Raw genomic sequence first — 23,201 nt, 5'->3', positions numbered from 1 at the left:
GCCCAAACAAAGAGACAGAAGAAGTGTTTTTAAAAAACAGCAGTTGACAACATAAGCTGATTTATAAATGAAAAGCACTTAAAGATGGCAGATGACGTGCTGGTTGAGAAATTCAGACATGAAATCAGAGCTTTTGGCTCTACGTTGTGGAAGACGGAGGAAAATAAATCTGTTTCCTGGACTCGTCTTCCTCCAGCAGCTGTCGGCAACAGGAAGGACGAGGAATCGAATCCAACCTGGACTCAGATGCTCTTCATCAGATTCTCTAAAAACAAACTGAGTGAACACACCTGAAGTGTCGGTAATAATAAAGACTTTGTGCTCATCAGATATTAAGAAGTTGTCTTTAAATCCCAGCACAAAAACATTTATGTGAAAACACTCCATTAACAATGTTACAGCAGCACGTTACAGTTGGAGCTACTTTAAGCTGCTTTATATACAGTAAGATAGTTTAGTCCAATACCATAAAGCAGGGGATGCTTTAGGGGCGGGGCTACATGGTGATTGACAGGTCTCTACCAGAGACGTATACGGCATCTCTACGTCACATTCTTTCTCAGTCCAGATATGGTCACTTCCTGTTTATTGGTTGCAAAAATTCAAGATGGCGACGGCCAAATCGCCGAACTCGAGGCTTCGAAATGTCCACAAACCAACGATTGATGTCACGACGACTACGTCCACTTCTTATATGCAGTCTATACGTGAGTAAACTCTTTCCCCTGAACCTAACTAAGTGGTTTTGTTGCCTAAAAAGCTAACTTCCTGTGAGGATGGAAGCTTATTTTGAAAGGACACTAAGCATGTAACGATGGATATTGATTGACAGGTCGTCTACTGGTTCAAAACATCCTGCAACCTCTGGTTCTTTAAAGTTCTTCAAAGCTTCATGTCTTAAAGCTGCATTCTCTCTAGTGTCCACCAGGGGGCGACTCCTCTGGTTGTATAGAAGTCTATGAGAAAATGACTCTACTTCTCTCTTGATTTATTACCTCAGTAAACATTGTAAACATGAGTTTATGGTCTCAATCTCTAGTTTCAAGTCTTCTTCAATACAGCATGATGTTCATTTAGTACATTATGGTCCATTTAGAGTCAAAGTTTTTTTAACTTTACTTTATTTTAAGCCCAACAATTATGTTTTTCCTAACAATAACTCAGTGTTTTTTTTTATTGACACAATAACAAGTACAAACAATCAGGCCATTTAACATTTCTAAATTTACAGAAATACTTCCGTTAAACAGGATCATAAACAAATCAAATACAGAAATGCTGGAAATAAAAACAGGAAATAACATGAAATCATTGAAATGAATCAAATACAGATATAACAGCTGATCTCAAATGAACTTAAAACAACTGAAAAGTGTTCTTGTCTTTTACAAGTTTGTTATTTTACATATAATAATAACTTAGTTATTTTGTGTCAAAACTAAACCTCAGTCTTAAGAATGTGTTTGTTGGGTAAATCTCATTTAGGATGTTGAAGTTCACTTATTTTACTTTGGAAGGAAGCGGAAATTAAATATATCTTTCTTCAACTTCAAATTCTTTGCGAACATATTTTACTTATTAGAGGGTAAATTACCTCTAATACATAAGTTCCTAATAGTTCTGTTTGTGCATTTATGGAAATGTTTAAATGCCTTCAAATGAGATTGGGTTGGTTTCTACAGAAGCCCAGAATGGACAAACCAACCATTTAATTTCTGTTTTCTTCTTTTTAATCTTTCCTCCTCTTCTCTTGCTCCCTTTTTTTAGATTTATTTTCGTGTACGTGTATATATTTGTATATTTGTGTATATGTACAGTATTTGTGTATTTACGTGTAGATATATATGTCCTTTATTACCACCTAGCCTCATTCAACACCCCTCACTCATCCATTAACCGGCTCACACGAGTTAGCATTCGGTGGCAATTTGCCACCTGACCACTAGATGTCACTAAATCCTCCACACGGCTCTTTTAAAGCAGTGATTCTCAACTGGTGGGTCGCTACCCAAAAGTGGGTTGCGGATCCGTTTTCAGTGGGTCGCGGGCCTTTGCCTGACAAAAAAAAAAAAAAAAAGGGATTTTATTTTGAAGGGCATTTTTTATGCAGCGGAATTATTCCAGCATTTACGGCACTTGTTCAGCGTGCAGGAATCACACCGACCAATGCGTTGTGAATCACATCATGTGATGCAGCTCAGCCAGTCAAATATGAGTATTCTGACAAGTTTCCTGACTTGAGTGAGATGTACACACACGTGACACACGGGGAGAGACGAGGACATAGAGAGCAGAGCAGGACTGTTGTGAAAGTCAAATCATAGGACGATCTCCAAAAGAGAAAAACATCCAGAGAGACCAGAGTCATTAGACTCTGACTGGACAGACTCATAGAGGTGAATTCTTCCAACACTCATTTCTCTTTTTAGAAGATGAGAAAAATGTAATATTGTGTCTTTATCACTTCACCCTGAATGAACTGAGTTTAAAGCTGCAGAGCAATTCAGTGAAAATAATTTTGCTGAAATGAATTTCGTTACGTAATTAATTTTTTAATCCAGCTGTTATTTTACTTGAAATGAGAAGAACATTTATTTATGTATTTCTATGTATTATTTATAATCCATAATTGTTAAAATATAATTGATGTGTACTTTCTTTATTTGATTTGGCAGTTGTTTACTACACAGAGACGTTACTACTACTAGACTTCTTGAATATAAATATACCCAAATTATATATATATATATATATAATTTGGGTCGTGGGTCGCGGTTTGTCATTAAGGGGTGATGGTGGGTCTCGCAGCCAGACCAGTTGAGAACCACTGTTTTAAAGGACAATGAATAGTTTTATAGAAATTACATTCTTGTTCTACTTAGTGATTGACAGCAGAGATGATCAGAGGAGCAGAGTTTTTACCACCATAATTGGGACCAGGACTGAAGAACGGGTAGAGTTTCTCAGTGAAGGAGTAGCCAGTAAAGGAGTAGATGAGATCTGCAGAATCAACGTCATAAAAGGAGACCAGACCCTCCTCATAATCCACAAACACCCCCACCTTCTGAGGCTGAGACTTCAGAGAGAGAAGGACTGGAGGGCCAGCAAGAGCTTTGTACTCAATTTGTTTTCTCAAACATATCGTCCAGTAACCATTCTGAGGAGACAGTGTGATGATTCCCTTCTTGTTGGTTGACTCTTTGGCCACTCCTAAATCCCACGCAGTCTTCCCTTCAACCTGAACCTCGAAGTAAAATCTTCCCAAAGAGAAACTCTGCTTTGCTAAAACACAAGTACAAGAGTCAAATCTCCTGGATTTGTCTGGGAGATTGTTCTCTATGTCACCGTGTTTGACTTGTTTCCCGTCATCAGACAGGATGAGTTTGGGATGTGCTGTATCAGGATCGAGGGTCACATCCACTGCAGACTGCTGGATCTTCTTCAGGTTGGCCTTGGTCACAGCCTTCTTCATCTGTTTAATAAGCAGATACGCAGCTGTCGTTGAAGTCCCTTCATATGAAGGTGGACTGACTCTGACTCCTGTCCAGTCTTTAGTGGCTGGAGGAGTTTTCAGAGCCGTGAAGCTCTGGAGGAGGTGGAGGTGGTCTTCAGAGCGTGAGAGCTGCTCCACCTCAGTGCTTCTCTTCTTCAGCTCAGAGATTTCCTGTTCCAGCTCTTTGATGAAGCCTTCAGCCTGTTTCTCTGTCTTTCTCTGCTTCTCTTTGATCGTGTTGATGAGCTCGGCCTGGCTTCTCTCAACAGACTCCTTCAGAGCGGTGAAGACCTGAACACCATCTGCTATCTCTCTGTCTGCTTCTTCCTCACTGATCTCCACTGAGTGTTTGATCTCCTGAATCTTCAGTCGGCTCTTCTTGATCATCTGCTGAATTTCAGCCTCAGTCTTCCCCAGCTCGGCCTTCTTTCTTTCATATTCTGCTTTCAGAGGAACGCTGTTATGTTTCTTGTGGTCTACGATCTTCCAGATAAAGAAGACACACACCAGACTCAACACGATGCAATACAGGATCGTCAGTTTCATTCTTAAGGAGACGTTACGGGGAACTTCTCCCGGTTTCTGTTGAAAGCCTCGTGTTGAAACTCTTTTTTAAAGTGGGACACGGATCGGGGTTCAGAAGTTGTGACTGGATCAGTGAACACATCCAGATAGAAACGTATCAAACGAGGACAAAAGTGTAGTTTAGTTAATGTCAGTATGACAGTGAGTAGATACTCAGTGAATATGAATATGATCATCTGTACTCACCGCTGTTTGTAAGAGACTCCTGATCAACCTGCGTCAAATGAGCGTTTTGTATCTGATGAGGTTAAACTGAATCTTCAGTGTGGCTCCGCCTCTTACTGCAGCTCTGTAGAACAGCTTCAATCACCTTTTATCACCGGCATAGCTTTCAGTAAACGATTAGTTTAATCTCACGGAAGACGCCTTGACAAAAGACAATAAAACTGAAGCGGCCGGTGACAGATTGACAGAAACCTGTTGTATCTTTAGTGCCTCTATGAGGACCAAACAATCGTCCAAAGTTCAGCTCGCAGTCTAAAACTGTCATGTGATCGTCAATCAGCTGATTTGTTGGTCTCAGCATCAGTAACTCATTGCTAGATCTTTATACTCTTTATACTTTATACTGTGAACTTGAATATTTTGCACATTCCTGCACAAAACTCTACAGCTCTTCCAACTTGAAACAGATATATTGCACCTGTTTTTATTGTAGTTTTTAATTTTTAATTGTAAAGATGTTTTATTGTATATTTATGTTTTTTTCAGGAGTTGCTTTTTATTTTCTTATTGTTTTGGGATGTCTGTCCGCCTATCTGTCTGTTCCGTCTTCCTGAACGTGATACCTCAGAAATGCCTGCAGGTATCACAAACGTTCACTTGGACCACAGACTGTAAGAAGTGGACGTAGTCGTCGTGACGTCTCTCATTAGTTTGTGGATGTTTTGAAGCCTTGAGTTCAGCATTTTGGCCGTCGCCATCTTGTTTTTTTAGCAACCAGTGAACAGCAAGTGACCATATTTGGACTGAGGAGGAGTGACGTAGAGACGCCTGTTGTTGAGTCTAGCAGCTGTGCAGACATCATGGTTCAACCTGCCTCATTTAAAAGGCCTTGATACACCGAGGACGTGACTAAGAAACAATACAAATGTGAAATATTCATGCTGGCAACGATGTTAATTTACGACAGTTGCAATACTTCATTATTAAAAAAAGGTTTAAATAGATTCTTATAGGCAGAGGACCAACTACCAGGATCATAAACTGTTGTAGTCTAAAGCTACAGTCAGACAAGTTTCCTTTGAGTGAAATGTTCTGAGTGAATTTAGGGTTCTGGTCTGCGCTGCTTTTGTCAAGGCTGAGAGGAGTAATAAAGTTTGACATCTTGTGAAAACCTACTTAACAATAAACTTGATTTTGATCAGACTTTAAAGAATCTCGTCATATTCATATTTACAGGTTCATAGGACACTCAATAACACATTCTGCTCTCATCCACCTCCACCCGATGATCTCAGTGCAGTATTATAACTGACAGAAACAACAGACAAACCTACAAATACATCATTTAAAAAACATATGATCATGTAAATATTTAGTCTCCCAATTTCACATGTAAAATAACTTACAACCACATGACGTGATATCACTGTAACAGGATATAGAAACTAAACATTGTACAGCTGTTTGAATAACGTCCTTTAGACGTATGTCAGTCCCCCGTTCTTTGGAGCGGAGCTTGTTCTTTGGTACTTTTAGTGTATTGTCTGTTGGCTCTAATGAAGCTGGAGGAGCAGCTCTGTGTGCCTCTGATCTTAATAAAGTGAAACGTTGTAAAACAGAGAAGCTCGAGCTCTCCTTTAAAAACCAACGACAAAAACAAATGAAATGGTCTGAAGGTGTTTTAAAGGAACTCTGCAGCAGATCATCCTGAATGTGACTGAGCTCCGTCATCAACATCTTTTAAAGAGAGAAGAGAAGAGGTGGAATAACTCCTGGTACTACAGTGTTTGGCCTGCTGCCAGTGGGGGGGGGGGGGGGGGGGGGGTCTGGTCTGGTTTACGGCTGCAGACGCTGGTTAACTGGTCCCAGATGGCCCAGTGCGCTGGCCTGAGGAGGCTTCCAGTGGAGCTCAGCATCAGGACAGACGTGTGTGTTTATTGTGTGTTTGTAGAAGTGTCGTCACAGCGAGACGTTCAGGTTCAGTCAGACACGTGTGTTTCTACATTTGTATTTAAATCCACCGGTTCATCTCGTAGTGACTCAACTAGACACTCAACAAGCTTTTATTAAGCTGCAGGGGAACAAATCTAACTTCAATTTAAGATGGAACTACATTTAGACTATCAGAGGTTGAACAAGTACTTTAGTAAGAAGCACTGATATCAAGGTGTAGAAATACTTTGCTATGTAGTAGTCCTTTACAATGTTAGAATCATAGTTATTGATGCATTTATGATTTCATCACACGAAAGGTGGAGTTCATTTTATATACTGCTGGTACTTTGATCTATAATAATACATAATTTATTAGCTGATTAATAACATTAATGAACTAAAGCTGTCAGGTTAATGTAGAGCAGTAAAAAGTACAATATTTACCTCTAAGATGTAGTAGAAGTATAAAGTAGCAGAAAATGGAAATACTGAAGTAAAGTACGAGTACCTAAAACGTGTGCAGTATTTGAGTAAATGTACTTAGTTACATTCATTGCTGAGAAGAGATGCAGAAGATGAAATGTTTTCTGTCTGACTTTTCCTTCAAACGTTTGCTGAAGCAGAAGCACTGAAACATGAGAGCTCCGTCTGAATGAATCTTCTGTTACTTACTGCTGCCTAGTGGACAACCAGCAGCAGACAGGAGGAGGTTCATACAACTTATTAATGCAAAAACATAGAAATAAAGAAAATACATGAAAACATCGAGTGACGACAGGAAAACTAGAGTAGAAACCGTCGTCATCAGCCATGTTAGACAATGTGCTAACTCGTCTTCTGTCAGACTAGAGGAAATAAAACATTTATTTTAATACTTTGTCTGTCTACGTCTGTAGATTTCTACTAAATTCAAGAAAAGTTACCGTTACATAATGCCTCATTTGCATATTTAAACATAACATGTCAGTAAACTTGTAATACTAAAGATACTCCTCTTAATGTGAGTGATGAAGTGGTGAAGTTTCATGGTGATATCTGTGAGTTCATGTTGTGACCCTATTCACCTGTAGAGTCTCTTAATGTGAGTGATGAAGTGGTGAAGTTTCATGGTGATATCTATGAGTTCATGTGTTGACCCTATTCACCTGTAGAGTCCTCTTAATGTGAGTGATGAAGTGGTGAAGTTTCATGGTGATATCTATGAGGTCATGTTGTGACTCTATTCACCTGTAGAGTCTACTTAATGTGAGTGATGAAGTGGTGAAGTTTCATGGTGATATCTATGAGGTCATGTTGTGACTCTATTCACCTGTAGAGTCTACTTAATGTGAGTGATGAAGTGGTGAAGTTTCATGGTGATATCTGTGAGTTCATGTTGTGACCCTATTCACCTGTAGAGTCTTCTTAATGTGAGTGATGAAGTGGTGAAGTTTCATGGTGATATCTATGAGTTCATGTTGTGACTCTATTCACCTGTAGAGTCTTCTTAATGTGAGTGATGAAGTGGTGAAGTTTCACGGTGATATCTATGAGGTCATGTTGTGACTCTATTCACCTGTAGAGTCTACTTAATGTGAGTGATGAAGTGGTGAAGTTTCATGGTGATATCTATGAGTTCATGTTGTGACTCTATTCACCTGTAGAGTCTTCTTAATGTGAGTGATGAAGTGGTGAAGTTTCATGGTGATATCTATGAGGTCATGTTGTGACTCTATTCACCTGTAGAGTCTTCTTAATGTGAGTGAAGTGGTGACGTTTCATGGTGATATCTATGAGGTCATGTTGTGACCCTATTCACCTGTAGAGTCCTCTTAATGTGAGTGATGAAGTGGTGAAGTTTCATGGTGATATCTATGAGGTCATGTTGTGACCCTATTCACCTGTAGAGTCTTCTTAATGTGAGTGATGAAGTGGTGAAGTTTCATGGTGATATCTATGAGGTCATGTTGTGACCCTATTCACCGGTAGAGTCTTCTTAATGTGAGTGATGAAGTGGTGAAGTTTCACGGTGATATCTATGAGGTCATGTTGTGACTCTATTCACCTGTAGTCTTCTTAATGTGAGTGATGAAGTGGTGAAGTTTCATGGTGATATCTATGAGGTCATGTGTTGACCCTATTCACCTGTAGAGTCTTCTTAATGTGAGTGATGAAGTGGTGAAGTTTCATGATATCTATGAGTTCATGTGTTGACCCTATTCACCTGTAGAGTCTTCTTAATGTGAGTGATGAAGTGGTGAAGTTTCATGGTGATATCTATGAGTTCATGTTGTGACTCTATTCACCTGTAGTCTTCTTAATGTGAGTGATGAAGTGGTGAAGTTTCATGGTGATATCTATGAGTTCATGTGTTGACCCTATTCACCTGTAGAGTCCTCTTAATGTGAGTGATGAAGTGGTGAAGTTTCATGGTGATATCTGTGAGTTCATGTTGTGACTCTATTCACCTGTAGAGTCTTCTTAATGTGAGTGATGAAGTGGTGAAGTTTCATGGTGATATCTATGAGTTCATGTTGTGACTCTATTCACCTGTAGAGTCTTCTTAATGTGAGTGATGAAGTGGTGAAGTTTCATGGTGATATCTATGAGTTCATGTTGTGACCCTATTCACCTGTAGAGTCCTCTTAATGTGAGTGATGAAGTGGTGAAGTTTCATGGTGATATCTGTGAGTTCATGTTGTGACTCTATTCACCTGTAGAGTCTTCTTAATGTGAGTGATGAAGTGGTGAAGTTTCATGGTGATATCTATGAGTTCATGTTGTGACTCTATTCACCTGTAGAGTCTTCTTAATGTGAGTGATGAAGTGGTGAAGTTTCATGGTGATATCTGTGAGTTCATGTTGTGACTCTATTCACCTGTAGAGTCTTCTTAATGTGAGTGATGAAGTGGTGAAGTTTCATGGTGATATCTGTGAGTTCATGTTGTGACTCTATTCACCTGTAGAGTCTTCTTAATGTGAGTGATGAAGTGGTGAAGTTTCATGGTGATATCTATGAGTTCATGTTGTGACTCTATTCACCTGTAGTCTTCTTAATGTGAGTGATGAAGTGGTGAAGTTTCACGGTGATATCTATGAGGTCATGTTGTGACTCTATTCACCTGTAGAGTCTTCTTAATGTGAGTGATGAAGTGGTGAAGTTTCATGGTGATATCTATGAGTTCATGTTGTGACCCTATTCACCTGTAGAGTCCTCTTAATGTGAGTGATGAAGTGGTGAAGTTTCATGGTGATATCTATGAGGTCATGTTGTGACTCTATTCACCTGTAGAGTCTCTTAATGTGAGTGATGAAGTTTCATGGTGATATCTATGAGTTCATGTTGTGACCCTATTCACCTGTAGAGTCTCTTAATGTGAGTGATGAAGTGGTGAAGTTTCATGGTGATATCTATGAGTTCATGTTGTGACTCTATTCACCTGTAGTCTTCTTAATGTGAGTGATGAAGTGGTGAAGTTTCACGGTGATATCTATGAGTTCATGTTGTGACTCTATTCACCTGTAGTCTTCTTAATGTGAGTGATGAAGTGGTGAAGTTTCATGGTGATATCTATGAGGTCATGTTGTGACTCTATTCACCTGTAGAGTCTTCTTAATGTGAGTGATGAAGTGGTGAAGTTTCATGGCGATATCTATGAGTTCATGTTGTGACTCTATTCACCTGTAGTCTTCTTAATGTGAGTGATGAAGTGGTGAAGTTTCATGGTGATATCTATGAGGTCATGTTGTGACTCTATTCACCTGTAGAGTCTTCTTAATGTGAGTGATGAAGTGGTGAAGTTTCATGGTGATATCTATGAGTTCATGTTGTGACCCTATTCACCTGTAGAGTCCTCTTAATGTGAGTGATGAAGTGGTGAAGTTTCATGGTGATATCTATGAGTTCATGTTGTGACCCTATTCACCTGTAGAGTCTCTTAATGTGAGTGATGAAGTGGTGAAGTTTCATGGTGATATCTATGAGTTCATGTTGTGACTCTATTCACCTGTAGAGTCCTCTTAATGTGAGTGATGAAGTGGTGAAGTTTCATGGTGATATCTATGAGTTCATGTTGTGACTCTATTCACCTGTAGAGTCCTCTTAATGTGAGTGATGAAGTGGTGAAGTTTCATGGTGATATCTATGAGGTCATGTTGTGACCCTATTCACCTGTAGAGTCTTCTTAATGTGAGTGATGAAGTGGTGAAGTTTCATGGTGATATCTATGAGTTCATGTGTTCACCTGTAGAGTCTCTAAATGTCTGTAATGTAACTAAACGTCTCTTTAAAGGACGTTTCCTCTCAATGAGTTTGTTCTCAGACTCTGATGATAAATCTCCACTTCAGCAGCTCTTACATTCACCAAACTTCACTCGTTCATTCCTCTCTGTGTGCTGAAGGTTCACACATCACTCACACACTCATTTATACATTTATTAATAAAACATGGAGGACATGGATGGGTTTTCTTTATGTCTGTTGACAGTATTTTCTGATTTATAGAGTGAAACAAAGTGAAATCATAACTTGTCTCTGTAAAACCTTTGACTCTAATGAACTAAATGAAACATATTTTAACGTAACATCACAATTGACCACATTCACCTCTGGGTGTGTCTCATTAAATGGAAACCTAATCATCAGTTTGGAGTCCTGAGAAGTGAAGAAATGATCGAGAGCTGTTCATGGTGGACAGGAAGAGCTGACTCACAGAACATGATGTAACAGACGTTTTATTAATATTCAATCATCCAGGAACATTTTAACAACAGAGAACAACGAGACACATAAACATTGAAAAGTCTACAAACCCTGAAGACTAGAAGACACGAGGCGTTACAGCGTTCTGCTGGAAGTCTTGAGAGGAGAGAGATTCCTTGTTAACATGAGAGGAGTGAATCACACACGGTTGGCCTCTCTTCCTGTATGTAGGGTCATTTTTAATGAATATTATTCGCGTTCGTTTGGGTCTCAGGTTTCTCGGTCGGTCCGGTCGGTGTTGCTGCAGCTCGCCGAGCTCTCGCTGCTCTCCGCGGCTGCAAACTTCACCTTCCTGCTCGAGCTCTTCAGACACAAACACGCAGCACAGATCACACATGAGTATCAGGTTCTACTAGAGTTTCAGAAAACGGTCTTTTTGTGTATTTTACCAACACTGCCTCATGTTGGGACTCACCTGTTTCTCTGCGAGTCCTCGAGGATGCTGGGAGATCTCGTCCCGCCGGCGCTCCGTCCTCTCCCAGTCATCCAACCACAGCTGGCGGCGGTACTCTGACTGGCGAGCCGTGATTCGCTGGTAGATGGCCCGGTTCTGACGGCCGACCAGCAGAAGCTCCTCCCTCCTCTTGTCGGCATTCAGACTGAGTAAAGAAACACAAGAGGAAGTGGAGGGAGAGACGGCTGATGGACGGAAATATTGAGGCACATGCATACATTTATGTGAGATGCACTCATAGTTTAAAAGTTAACTACCACATGCAAACTCACACTAAACACGAATAAACACTACCCAGTGTGTCGTTTTACTCTTCAGAGCATCAGAAAGCAGTTTTTCTGGTGAACTCAGTGGAGCATTTAGCAGCTGAACAGACTTCAGGAGGAGGTGGAGAACAAAACAAAGCTAAAAGAGAGAATCTTGGACTTATATTCATCATCAGGAAACAAACACAAAGACTTATAATTGACCATCATGTTGCTCTGTAACTGCTGGAAATAAGTTCAACATAAAGGTGATGACCACTGAGCTTAACTGTCTGAGAATACTTTCTTTTTACCAATCAGGAGAGGTTTTATTGGTGTCACTGTTTAGTTCCTGGCTGTTGAAGTGGATTTATAGCAGCTTCCTGTCTCTCTGAGTCCCAGAATAAAAGGGTTCAGAGAAGCTTTACAGCTCTGGTCAAGATGAAAGATTTTACGTCCCAGTGTGAGGGCAGATAAACACCAGAGACTGTCACCGCCATCACACATCCAGATCCAGATCAATAATTCAACAGCGTAACAGAGCAGGCCTGGTCACATCAATTATTCAAAAGTCCAACAAGGAGCGCTGGCATCATCGCAGCAACATGAAAGACCCTGTGAGGAGAAAGACTCCATGATGGTCAGCAGCTGAACAAGGTCACTGAATAAAGCTCAGCTCTGTGGAATAATCTGATAACTATATATCTGAAGAGTTGGTAATACTCTGGCTGCCTGTGCTGGTTATTGCATGCAAATACCGTAACAGATGAGACAGAAGTAATAGAGTGTAACACCACGTAACACCACGTAACAAGACGTAACACCACGTAACACCACATAACACCACGTAACAAGACTTAACACCACGTAACACCACATAACATCACGTAACACCACGTAACACCACGTAACAAGACGTAACACCACGTAACACATAACAAATAACACCACATAACTCAACGTAACACGGCGTAACACCACGTAACACCACGTAACAAGACGTAACACCACATAACACCACGTAACAAGACGTAACACCACGTAACAAGACGTAACACCACATAACACCACGTAACAAGACGTAACACCACGTAACACCACATAACATCACGTAACACCACGTAAAAAGACTTAACACCACGTAACACATAACAAATAACACCACATAACTCAACGTAACGCGGCGTAACACCACGTAACACAACGTAACACAACGTAACACAACGTAACTCCACATAAGATGACATATCTTGTAACAGGACACAACATAGCGTGACAGACATGTCGTTACACAAGAGGACGTAACATGTCACAGCCTGTCTGCATACAGCAGGACCCTCACATGAGTATGTTGTGTATCATGTGTCAGCAGGCTCTCACCTCCTCAGGTGGTACTGGTTCCGATGGTCCACAAGGCCTTTAGAGCAAACTATGTCGGCCAGTTTGGAGGCCAGGAGATGGTTGTCTCTGTCGATGATGGACAGACGCTCGTCCTGCCACTGAATCACAGAGACCGAGAGTTAAAACTGAGACTCTACGACGTGTGTGTGTGTGTGTGTGTGTGTGTGTGTGTGTGTGTGTGTGTGTGTGTGTGTGTATACTGACCTGCATTTTTTTGAGTTTCAGCTGGACGTGAGCTGGCGTCCTTATGCCCTTGTTGTCCACGACTGGCAGGGCGGAGATCACCTGGACAGGTAAACCCATATTTAAGCCAAACTACGGCTCTTCAAACCTCCTAAATCTACAGATATGTACACTCCAGTCCTCCACCACCCAGTCCTCTACCACCCAGTCCTCCACCACCCAGTCCTCTACCACCCAGTACTCCACCACCCAGTCCTCCATCCCAGTCCTCCACCACACAGTTCTCCACCACCCAGTCCTCCATCCCAGTCCTCCACCACACAGTTCTCCACCACCCAGTCCCACACCACCCAGTCCTCCACCTTCATGTCCGTCCTCCTACCTTCCTGCGGTGGTTCTCGTACTCGTTGTGGTCCCATCTCTGCTGCAGGTATCGGTTGGTGACGGGCTTTAACGGCTGGTAGGATCTCTGCATGCTGCTCCTCTGATGATAACCTCTCACTCGCTCACAGAGTCTCAGTCCAACCAGCAAGTGTGTGTGTGTGTGTGTGTGTGTGTGTGTGTGTGTGTGTGTGTGTGTGTGTGTGTGTGTGTGTGTGTGTGTGTGTGTGTGTTTGCAGGTCTGGGGGGTTGTCACCATGGAGATGATGTACCCCTCTTTATCTCAGCCAGCTAAGGTTGCTATTAATTATTACTGCGCTGAGGAGGCCCACACACACACACACACACCTCAGATTAACCTTCTTATATATTTAACACCACATGTAACATTCATCTTTTATTTCATTTTATTTTCAATGTATAAATATTTGGATAAGAAAATTTTTGCTTTTAGCAACAAAAAAAAATGGAACTGCAGGAGATCATGAATCTTACATTCTTTCTTTAACTTATTAATTCATCATCTTTCTTTCTTCTTTACTTTAAATGTTTTTTAAAAAATATATAATTTCAGAATAACTTCAGAAAACGTATCTCAGTTGTTTTCGGTGTTTTAAAGAGTTGGTTCAGATTCACCAAAGTCACTCAACACACCACACTGACCGATGGAGGCAGCAGCAGAGCAACTCGTGTTCTGAGAGGTTAAATCACTGTTTTTCGCGGCCCGTGGTCCATTTTGAATTGGCCCGCAGCAAATTCTAGAAATATAACAGAATATGGCCCACACATGAAACTTGAGCTCGACTGGATTGTGCTTCTTAATTTCACCACTAGGCGGAGGTACTGTGTTGAACAAGGCAGCTTCTCCACAAAAGAAGAGCGATCAAAGAAACGTTTAGCCCGGATGATGACACGTCCTACACTGGTACCGAGCTAGAACAGAAAGTTAAGCAAATGGTAGCTAGCCTGCTCGCTCAACAACAGTATTTTTTCCGTGGTAACGAAACACAAGAAAAAGCCACAATAGCAGCTACGAGGTAGCTCAAGTCATTGCCCGCCACGGGAAACCTTTCTCAGATGTTGCCTCACTACAGTCGCAGGTTTAATGTGCCCGGAATAAATGCAGGAGTTCAACAGCGTTAGCGTGTCCAGAAACACAGATGTGCGGCGAATCAAAGACTCGTCAGCTAACTTCAAACATCAAGTGTCAGATAAAGCTTGTACTTTTTACTCCATTGCATGTGACGAGAGATGCAATTGACAAGATGGGACTTAATGGAACAAGCTGTGTTTCAAGTCTTCTTCAATACAGCATGATGTTCATTTAGTAAATGATGGTCCATTTAAAGTCACATAGGACCCTGAAGACCCTCCTGTACCGGCAGGATCCTGAAGACCAGAAGAGGTTTAAACCAGAGTTCACGTGTTATTACTAGTGCTGGGCAAGTTAACGCGTTATTATCGCGTTAACGCATTAATTAATTAACGCCGACAATTATTTTATCGCGCGTTAACGCATTTTTTAAATTTATTATTATTGTAACAGACTGTCTCATGTTTATCGTTTTGTATTGGAGATATGATGTCCCTTCAGCGTTGCCGTAGAGAAAAGGCGACTTCCGCTTCTGGTCGAGGGGGGGGGCAGAAATAAAGAGAGAAGCTGCACCAGCTGTTGCTCTCCCTGGAGACTACTGGACATCGCTGCGGTCAACTCAGCAGACACTTACATGTTAGTGCACCTATATGCTGACATTCACGGTAAATGCATTTAAACGGCACAGATCGGGAGCGAGCGAAGGACTTTGAAAGTTAGTGGAAACATTAACGTGAGACAACATCCGGTTTCTTCAGACGAACATCCGGTTTTCAGAATAAGATGCCAACAAAGTATGAATTATATTCACATTAAGTATAAAACATGCTACCTGCATCTCGTGAACCAAATGTTATTGCCCTTTTGTTCATATAGCAGTACTTTTAAAATAAAAGTGCGCAATACACTACTTTTGAATTCATTATTGAACTTTGCCATAACAATGCGATTAATCGCGATTAATCGCAAAAAATCCATGCGATTAATCGCGATTAAATATTTTAATCGTTGCCCAGCACTAGTTATTACACCTTTAGTACATCTCCATCACTTTGAACAGTCTGTCCTTCATGAACAAGAACAGATGGAGAGAAGATTCAAATAATCTCTCTCTGCAGAGGATGTTGATTTAAAGTGTAAAACACACACACACACACACTCTCTCACACGCACACACACACACACACACACACACACACACATACACACACACACAGACACACACACACACACACACACACTTGTCCTGACTGGTTACCCCGGCAACAAGGATATGATAATGTTGCCTTTGACATGACATCACTATCTTCATCTACCTCCTTCACACACAATCACCTGTTACACTGGCAGGTGAGTGTGTGTGTGTGTGTGTATGTGTGTGTGTGTGTGTGTGTGTGTGTGTGTGTGTGTGTGTGTGTGTGTGTGTGTGTGTGTGTGTGTGTGTATCAAAATCACAGTTTAAATCCTGGACCAGTACTTATGAGACAAAACCAGTCCTCAAGTAATCCACACTTTATCTTCTAAAAAACATTCAAATATTCAGCTTTTTTAAACTTGTGCACTGTGACAAAAATCACAACTATCTATCAACACGTAAAATTAAAATTAAAATAATAGACTTTATTTAAAAAGCACCTTTCCAAAGACAGTTACAGAGTGCAAAAAAACTAAAAATAATTAAATACGTATTTACTGCCGTACCAGTACTAATACCATACTGTGAAAATACTACATATATATATTAAAAATACAATGTATTTAAATACCTAAAAGCTCTTCCTTTATTAATAACAGTCCAGTTCATATTCTATTGACACCACTTCCAGTCTTTCCCTCTCTCCCTCCTCCTACAGTCCAGGTCCAGTGACTCCATCGAGCCATGGCTCCAGCGCTCCGGGGTTTGGTTGCATTGTACCCTAACCAGCCATTTATCCCCACAGCGCTGTTTGTCTGTCTGTGTAGCCGTCTTATGTGTGTCTGTTGACGGGTTAACCTGGAGGAATATATCACCTCCATCATGGATTTACCTGGGATCAGTTTTATTTTTCATCATCCAGGCCCTAAGAAGTGACTCCTCCAAAATAAAAATGTCGTTTTGACCGTGTGATGCCTGCGGTCCAGTGAACTGGGAGAAGCACGTTTTACTGGTTTTGGGAGCTTATTTTAACTGTGTTTTTATTTCTTTATTTTTCTTTAAACTGGGATTATTATCGGACCCTATGGAGTGTAACACATGAACGTTTGGCCGGATAGAGATCTCAAACGGCCGTAAGTGTTGAAGTCTCTTTGGATCCACTTTTCTTCTTCTTTTCTTTTTTTGTGGGTGTTTTTGAAACGCGGGATATTAGCCTGCTAGCTAAATCTCGGAGGTTAGCTCGTTAGCTCAGCAGGCTAGCTACTGTCTTTGTCTGGAGCGACCGAGAGGGTAGCTAGCTTCCATTATCGGACACGTCCCCGTCTGACCTGCTTGTTTCCTCTTTTTCTAACCCTGAATATTTTCTCCTCTATATTCTTTTTAGACATGTTAACAAATGGCCTTTCCCTGTTAGCCCACACACTCCTTTAAGTAGCTACTGATGCTACGATGCTAATTATCCCTGGTTAGATAACTGTGTATTAAACAGTCTGTACCGATCATGTTCTGACGTGTTTTCAAGCTATTATAACACTTTTTTAGAAGCTCTAAATCAGCAATTTAGTTAATTTGAAACCTAGCTTTCATCCAATGCGAGTGTTGTTATGCTGTGGTACTGCGATGAATAAGTTAAAGGAGGAGAGACGGCTTAGCACTTGTCCGATAATGGATCCATAGCTTTGTCAGAGCGCCGCATCGGTTAAATTTGTCAATCACAACGACATAAAATAGGACGTTAAGGTCAACAGTTTGTATACAAACGATATGTGTAATGTTGTGTTTTTAGGTTAACATCTGGGTTGTTGCCTTGTTATGTTTAGCTTTAATAAGGGGTGTAGTTCTTGTCGAAATGTAAAGAAGTTTACACGAAAAACACTCGCAAAAAGAAAATGTCACCATCAGCTACGCGTCCGATAATGGATGCAATTAGCCTCGTAGCGGTCCGCCTCGGGTTTATTTACGCCTTCACAAGTTGTGCCAACATGTCTTCATATTAACCTTTAAGTGGATGTTTAGTGTGTCAGTTTGAAGCTAATATTAGTCAGCTAACGCCACCGTAGGACGTTATTATTGTGCGTTAGCTTAGCGCTAAGAGGCTACATTTATGCTAACAACCAGGCCGCTAGCTTAGCTCAGCTAACGGTAGCTTAGGTTAGCTAGCTCCGTGGGACCGGTGGGGTTTGCAACGATGTTGTGTTTATTTACGTGCACAGTTAACAACATAACCCCCAATACATGATTAGCATTTAACGCATTGTGTTTTATTGTCCTTTACGACGTAAACAGACAAGCTACTGATCAGTAATGTGGCTAACGCAAATGCTAGCTAACGTTACATGATATAATAAATATACCACCCTGAACTGGGGTCACCACGTTCAACTTTATTTGTATCTTTGCAGCAGATTTTATACAAGAAGTGAGTGATATATATGTATGTGTGTGAATATATATATATATATATATATATATATATATATATATATATATATATATATATATATATATATATATATATATATATATATATAGATCCATATATATATGATTTCATAGCTAAGGATTCAAGGCCTGTTACATTAGTTAAAAGGTAGAATAGTTTAGTTTTAACACCCTAAAGTTATCCTAAAGTGAGCTTTCATCCACATTATTAAGTCTTAACTCCGTTAAGGACTCTTAGTTCAACTATAACTATTATATCTGTGAATGAACACACGTCTGTGTTTCCAGTAAAGCTTTGACACATGAGGGCTCATCTCTAGTTTATGATGTTCACTAAAACGTCCACTTACTTTCATTACGATTACTGTTGTTTCAGATAAAATGCACTTCATATTTAACTTGTACATACCTTCATGTACTATCACTGTCTATATTTAATCATATATACACATCCACCCATTCAATATTTATTTCTTTGCACTATTTCTTGTCTATACTACTTACAAAAACATTTGACTCATATACTGACATAATATTTGTGTTATTTATTGGTGCTTTTTGTATATATTTACATATACATATATTTTTTGTATACATCATAGTTCTGTCTATTCTCATTTTTTTTATTTGTCCAACTTTGTTGTCCTTTAATTAAAATCTTCTGAGCTCGTCATATATGTTTCTAAAACGTTAGTGGAGCTAACATTAGCAGAGTACATTAGCACGTCGTTAACTAGCGTTAGCACATATATGCTACGCTAGCTACTGAAGGTATACTGAATGGAACAGTGATCCTTCAAACACATTATAGAACCTTCTGTCTGCTTCTCGCTCAAATCATTTTTTTTAAAAGTTTTAACAAAAATGACAACATATTTCTTCATGGAGTGCAGTTAGTGACAGTGTGGCTCCATGACAGTGGGGGCGGGGCTTAACCAAGGGTCAAATGTGGTGACCCGAATGTGGAGAATAACAGCAGTCGAAGGAAGGAAAGGAAGTGTAGTTTCACATCGCTGCTTTTTCTGCACCGGGTGCTGCAAAAAAAATGTAAACAAAAGTGGTGAACCGCAGAAGTGGAAGAAAGGGTTGTCTGAGGTTTATCATGTGACCGTTTTAAACCAATCACAGAGGGTCAAAATTTGACTGTCAATCAACAAACATACCTGGCAACGTAGTCCAATGTGTGTGTGTGTGTGTGACAGAGACATGCTGCAGTGTTATTTAAGTTCTTTATATCTAAGAGTATAAAGGTGAACATTGCAGGTTTTCCAGCACTCAGCAACACTTTAGTAGAGACACAATAACAGACGGTGATAGAGCGTGATACACCAGATATTGATTTAAAGAAATACTTGATCATGTTGTGTACTTACAGACACTATTTGGCTTAAAAGTAACTCATACATTTGTTTTAAATCCTTCATTACTTGATGTCTATGATTGTGACGTTCATGACAAACATTCTTACATTTACATTGAAGGCACACCTTTAAATGCTGCACATGAGTACTGGAGGAGTAAACAGTCTTTATTGTGAAATAATAAGGGACAGAATTGCCCCCAATTTCATGCTGTTTACCCCATAAATGTGAATGTAAATGCCTCCAAATGTGAGATCTGGGGGAAAGAAATCTCTGCTTCCCTTGTGAAGAAACATTAAATCTTCTACCCGTCTCGTGATGACGTAATATTGCTGCGTGATGTTGCATCACTAAAGCTGTTGACTCCTCCTCTTTTCTGCAGATATTTGAACTCTTGATTTGTACCTTTTTGCCGGTTTGTAGTTGGTTCACGTGTTCTTGTACTCTTTGTACTTTAGTACAAATATTTGTACCTCAGTTTTCTATAAACTCATAATACAGTGAAGACGTATCACACGGGTTTGACTTGTGTATATTATAATTCATTTTTCTCTTCAGTCACACAGGAACTGTGCTGTACTGTAGATGCTTTTCTTATTGTAGGCACATTGTGTTAGCACACACACACACATTATATTACTGTGAAAACATCTCCTTCAAACTACTGGATTTATTCAAGTTTATCACCAAGACTACATTTTACAGATTACATGTGAACACATCATGATAACCAACGGAGGTTCACTTCAGTTACATTATGATGCCTTCAGGCTCTGCTCAGTGAACATGAGTACTGGCTGAAGGTACAATATGATGCCTTCGGCTCTGCTCAGTGAACATGAGTACTGGCTGAAGGTACACCATGATGCCTTCGGGCTCTGCTCAGTGAACATGAGTACTGGCTGAAGGTACATTATGATGCCTTCGGTCAAACAGACCATAAAGCAGGGGATGCTTTAGGGCGGGGCTACACAGTGATTGACAGGTCTCTACCAGAGACGTATACGCCGTCTCTACGTCACTCCTCCTCAGTCCAGATATGGTCACTTCCTGTTCACTGGTTGCAGAAAAAGCCAAGATGGCGACGAAGAAATTGCCAAACTGGAGGCTTCAAAACATCTGTTCAACCAACCAACGAGGAGACGTCACCATGACGTCCAGTTGTTAAACCGTCTGTGTCGAGACACACTCCACTACCTGGTGTGTGTTCCTCGAGAGAGGAGCTAGGAGTCAGATTTAGTTTCCTTTGGCTAGCCAGGCTAGCTGTTTCCAGTCTTCATGCTAAGCTAAGCTAACCAGCTGCTGGCTGTAGCTTCATATTCACCGTATCCATCTCCAAACCTTCCCTTTAACATTAGAGTAGTGCATCTGGATAAACGTGCTCCAGATGTTTCCTCCTCCACTGTGAGCCTTGAATAAATATCTGACTTCAAACTGCAGCTTCCAGACATTTAAATCCTCCTCTTCCTCTCACTCCTCCTCTTCCTCACTCTCTTGTTTCCTTTGCTATAAGCTGGGAGATGAGAAGCACACAGAGACCTTCATCAGCGTCCATAGAACCATGAAGGAGCTCTTTAGTATTCACTTCTTCTTCTTCTCTGGTTTTATCTGCTGCGGGTTTAACAGCCAGCCGACGACCCTCTGAGGCGGAGTGTCACATGGAGGAGGCTGAAGTGGTGAAAGAGGTTCACACGATTTGTTTACTCATGAATAATAAACTAATGTTGGTTATTTTTTAATTAATTATCTTTTTTTTCTCACAAAATAATCAAAAAGAAACAATAAGAGTATTGATAACAGTACTAGAATAGATAATAGTACTAGTATAGATAACAGTACTAGTATAGGTAATAGTACTAGTATAGATAACAGTACTAGTATTGATAACAGTACTAGTATAGATAACTACTAGTATAGATAATAGTACTAGTATAGGTAACAGTACTAGTATTGATAACAGTACTACTATTGATAACAGTACTAGTATAGATAACAGTACTAGTATAGATAATAGTACTAGTATAGATAACTACTAGTATTGATAACAGTACTAGTATAGATAACTACTAATATAGATAATAGTACTAGTATAGATAACAGTACTAGTATAGATAATAGTACTAGTATTGATAACAGTACTAGTATAGATAATAGTACTAGTATTGATAACAGTACTAGTATCAGTGACTACCTGCAGGTATTCAGAGACGCTTTGCATCTTAAACGTGTAGATTGGTAGATTCTGTCCAGCTTCATGTATTCAACACGTGAACCTTTGATTCACATAGAACCGGCCTCGTGCACCTTTCTATCTCAGTCACACGCCTCCTCCTCCTTTTCTTTCTTTTTCATCTCCTTCTTGTGCATTTTCTTTCTCAAGTTCTTTAACTCGGTCTGTGTGTCCTCCATCTTCTTGCCAAAGAAGCCTCTCCTCTTCTTCTCCAATGCCAGACAGATGTCCTCCAGGACCTTATCGTCCTTCAGCTGTTGGGAGACTGTCTCCCAGTGCAGGTGTCCGTTGGCGAGGTCGTCCTCCATCTTTTCGATTCTTGTGAACACCAGTTGGACGACTTTCTGCAGTTTCATTATTCTCTCATCAGAAACTCCACTTTTTCTCTTGAATGCCTCCAGGTCTCTGAGCTGCTTTTTCAGACTCTCGATCTCTGTGAGAGCCACTTTCAGACGGTTTACTTTTGGAGGAGGTCCTGGACTGCTCTGAGGAGCGCCAGCCTCGCTTCTCTGGTCGTTTCTTATGTCCATGGCACTGTCTGTAGCAGACTGTTGTGGTGAGGAGACCACTGTGGTGTCTGTAGCAGACTGTGGTGGTGAGGAGACCACTGTGGTGTCTGTAGCAGACTGTGGTGGTGAGGAGACCACTGTGGTGTCTGTAGCAGACTGTGGTGGTGAGGAGACCACTGTGGTGTCTGTAGCAGACTGTTGTGGTGAGGAGACCACTGTGGTGTCTGTAGCAGACTGTGGTGGTGAGGAGACCACTGTGGTGTCTGTAGCAGACTGTGGTGGTGAGGAGACCACTGTGGTGTCTGTAGCAGACTGTGGTGGTGAGGAGACCACTGTGGTGTCTGTAGCAGACTGTGGTGGTGAGGAGACCACTGTCGTGTCTGTAGTAGACTGTGGTGGTGAGGAGACCACTGTGGTGTCTGTAGCAGACTGTGGCGGTCTGCTGTAGGCTGTGGCGGTCTGTTGTAGACTGGTTTTGTGTGGTAGATCGTCTCTGAAGTAATTTGCTCTGAACGCCGGTCTGGAGTCTTGCTGAGTTGTGAGTCCATCAGGTGATTGATCCTGAGAGAGAAGCTGCTGCTCACAGAGCTGCTTTCATTAACTGTTATTAGAGGCAGTGGAGCATAAAGTCTGACCTGAGAACAGTTCTGCAGCAGCTGATCCACTCAGTCACTCCAACAGGAGCAGCGTAGTGAGCCGGTCCAACAGCTTCATGTTCTACACAGCTGACTTCCACACATGTACTTTACTTGTGAATAATCACTCCTTCGTGGTGCTATAACTTTACTTCTCAAACGTGAAGCTTCTCTTCTCTGTTGTTGTGTTTATCACAGTAGATATTCTATCTT

General features: G+C 40.8%; 3 protein-coding genes across 6 annotated transcripts in view; 1 reads left to right on the top strand and 2 right to left on the bottom strand.

Annotated features, from left to right (window-relative positions):
* Positions 1 to 2,863: 2,863 nt before the first annotated feature.
* On the bottom strand, positions 2,864 to 4,039 carry LOC142933451 (erythroid membrane-associated protein-like). The gene has a single exon (XM_076077569.1). The coding sequence runs from the start codon at positions 4,037 to 4,039 to the stop codon at positions 2,879 to 2,881; it is 1,161 nt and encodes a 386-aa protein (XP_075933684.1). The 3' UTR covers positions 2,864 to 2,878.
* Positions 4,040 to 10,996: 6,957 nt separating this feature from the next.
* Positions 10,997 to 13,677, bottom strand: LOC142933434 (sperm axonemal maintenance protein CFAP97D1). Its single transcript, XM_076077543.1, has 5 exons — positions 13,585 to 13,677; positions 13,224 to 13,304; positions 12,999 to 13,117; positions 11,335 to 11,518; positions 10,997 to 11,222 (listed from the first exon to the last, which is right to left on the bottom strand). The coding sequence occupies exons 1-5, from the start codon at positions 13,675 to 13,677 to the stop codon at positions 11,130 to 11,132; spliced, it is 570 nt and encodes a 189-aa protein (XP_075933658.1). The 3' UTR covers positions 10,997 to 11,129.
* Positions 13,678 to 16,586: 2,909 nt separating this feature from the next.
* Positions 16,587 to 23,201, top strand: part of LOC142933464 (zinc finger protein 609-like) — a 29,029-nt gene continuing 22,414 nt past the window's right edge. For all 4 annotated transcript variants that reach the window (XR_012947594.1, XR_012947593.1, XM_076077583.1 and 1 more), the window contains exon 1: positions 16,587 to 16,944. The gene's annotated coding sequence lies outside the window, so the exon portion shown is untranslated. The remainder of the gene's footprint in view (positions 16,945 to 23,201) is intronic.

This window comes from Anarhichas minor, unplaced genomic scaffold (assembly GCF_050575085.1).
Source record: "Anarhichas minor isolate MPS153535 unplaced genomic scaffold, ASM5057508v1 ptg000061l, whole genome shotgun sequence".
NCBI classification, from domain to species: domain Eukaryota; kingdom Metazoa; phylum Chordata; class Actinopteri; order Perciformes; family Anarhichadidae; genus Anarhichas; species Anarhichas minor.
This window is presented reverse-complemented; position numbering and strand designations above follow the sequence as displayed.

Coding starts and splice junctions, on each gene's coding strand:
- LOC142933451 (XM_076077569.1), bottom strand. CDS start 4,039: ATGAAACTGACGATCCTGTATTGCATCGTGTTGAGTCTGGTGTGTGTC.
- LOC142933434 (XM_076077543.1), bottom strand. CDS start 13,677: ATGCAGAGATCCTACCAGCCGTTAAAGCCCGTCACCAACCGATACCTG. Junction 13,118..13,223: donor TGAAACTCAAAAAAATGCAG/GTCAGTATACAC, acceptor TCTGTGATTCAG/TGGCAGGACGAGCGTCTGTC. Junction 11,519..12,998: donor AACCAGTACCACCTGAGGAG/GTGAGAGCCTGC, acceptor TTCTTTACTCAG/TCTGAATGCCGACAAGAGGA.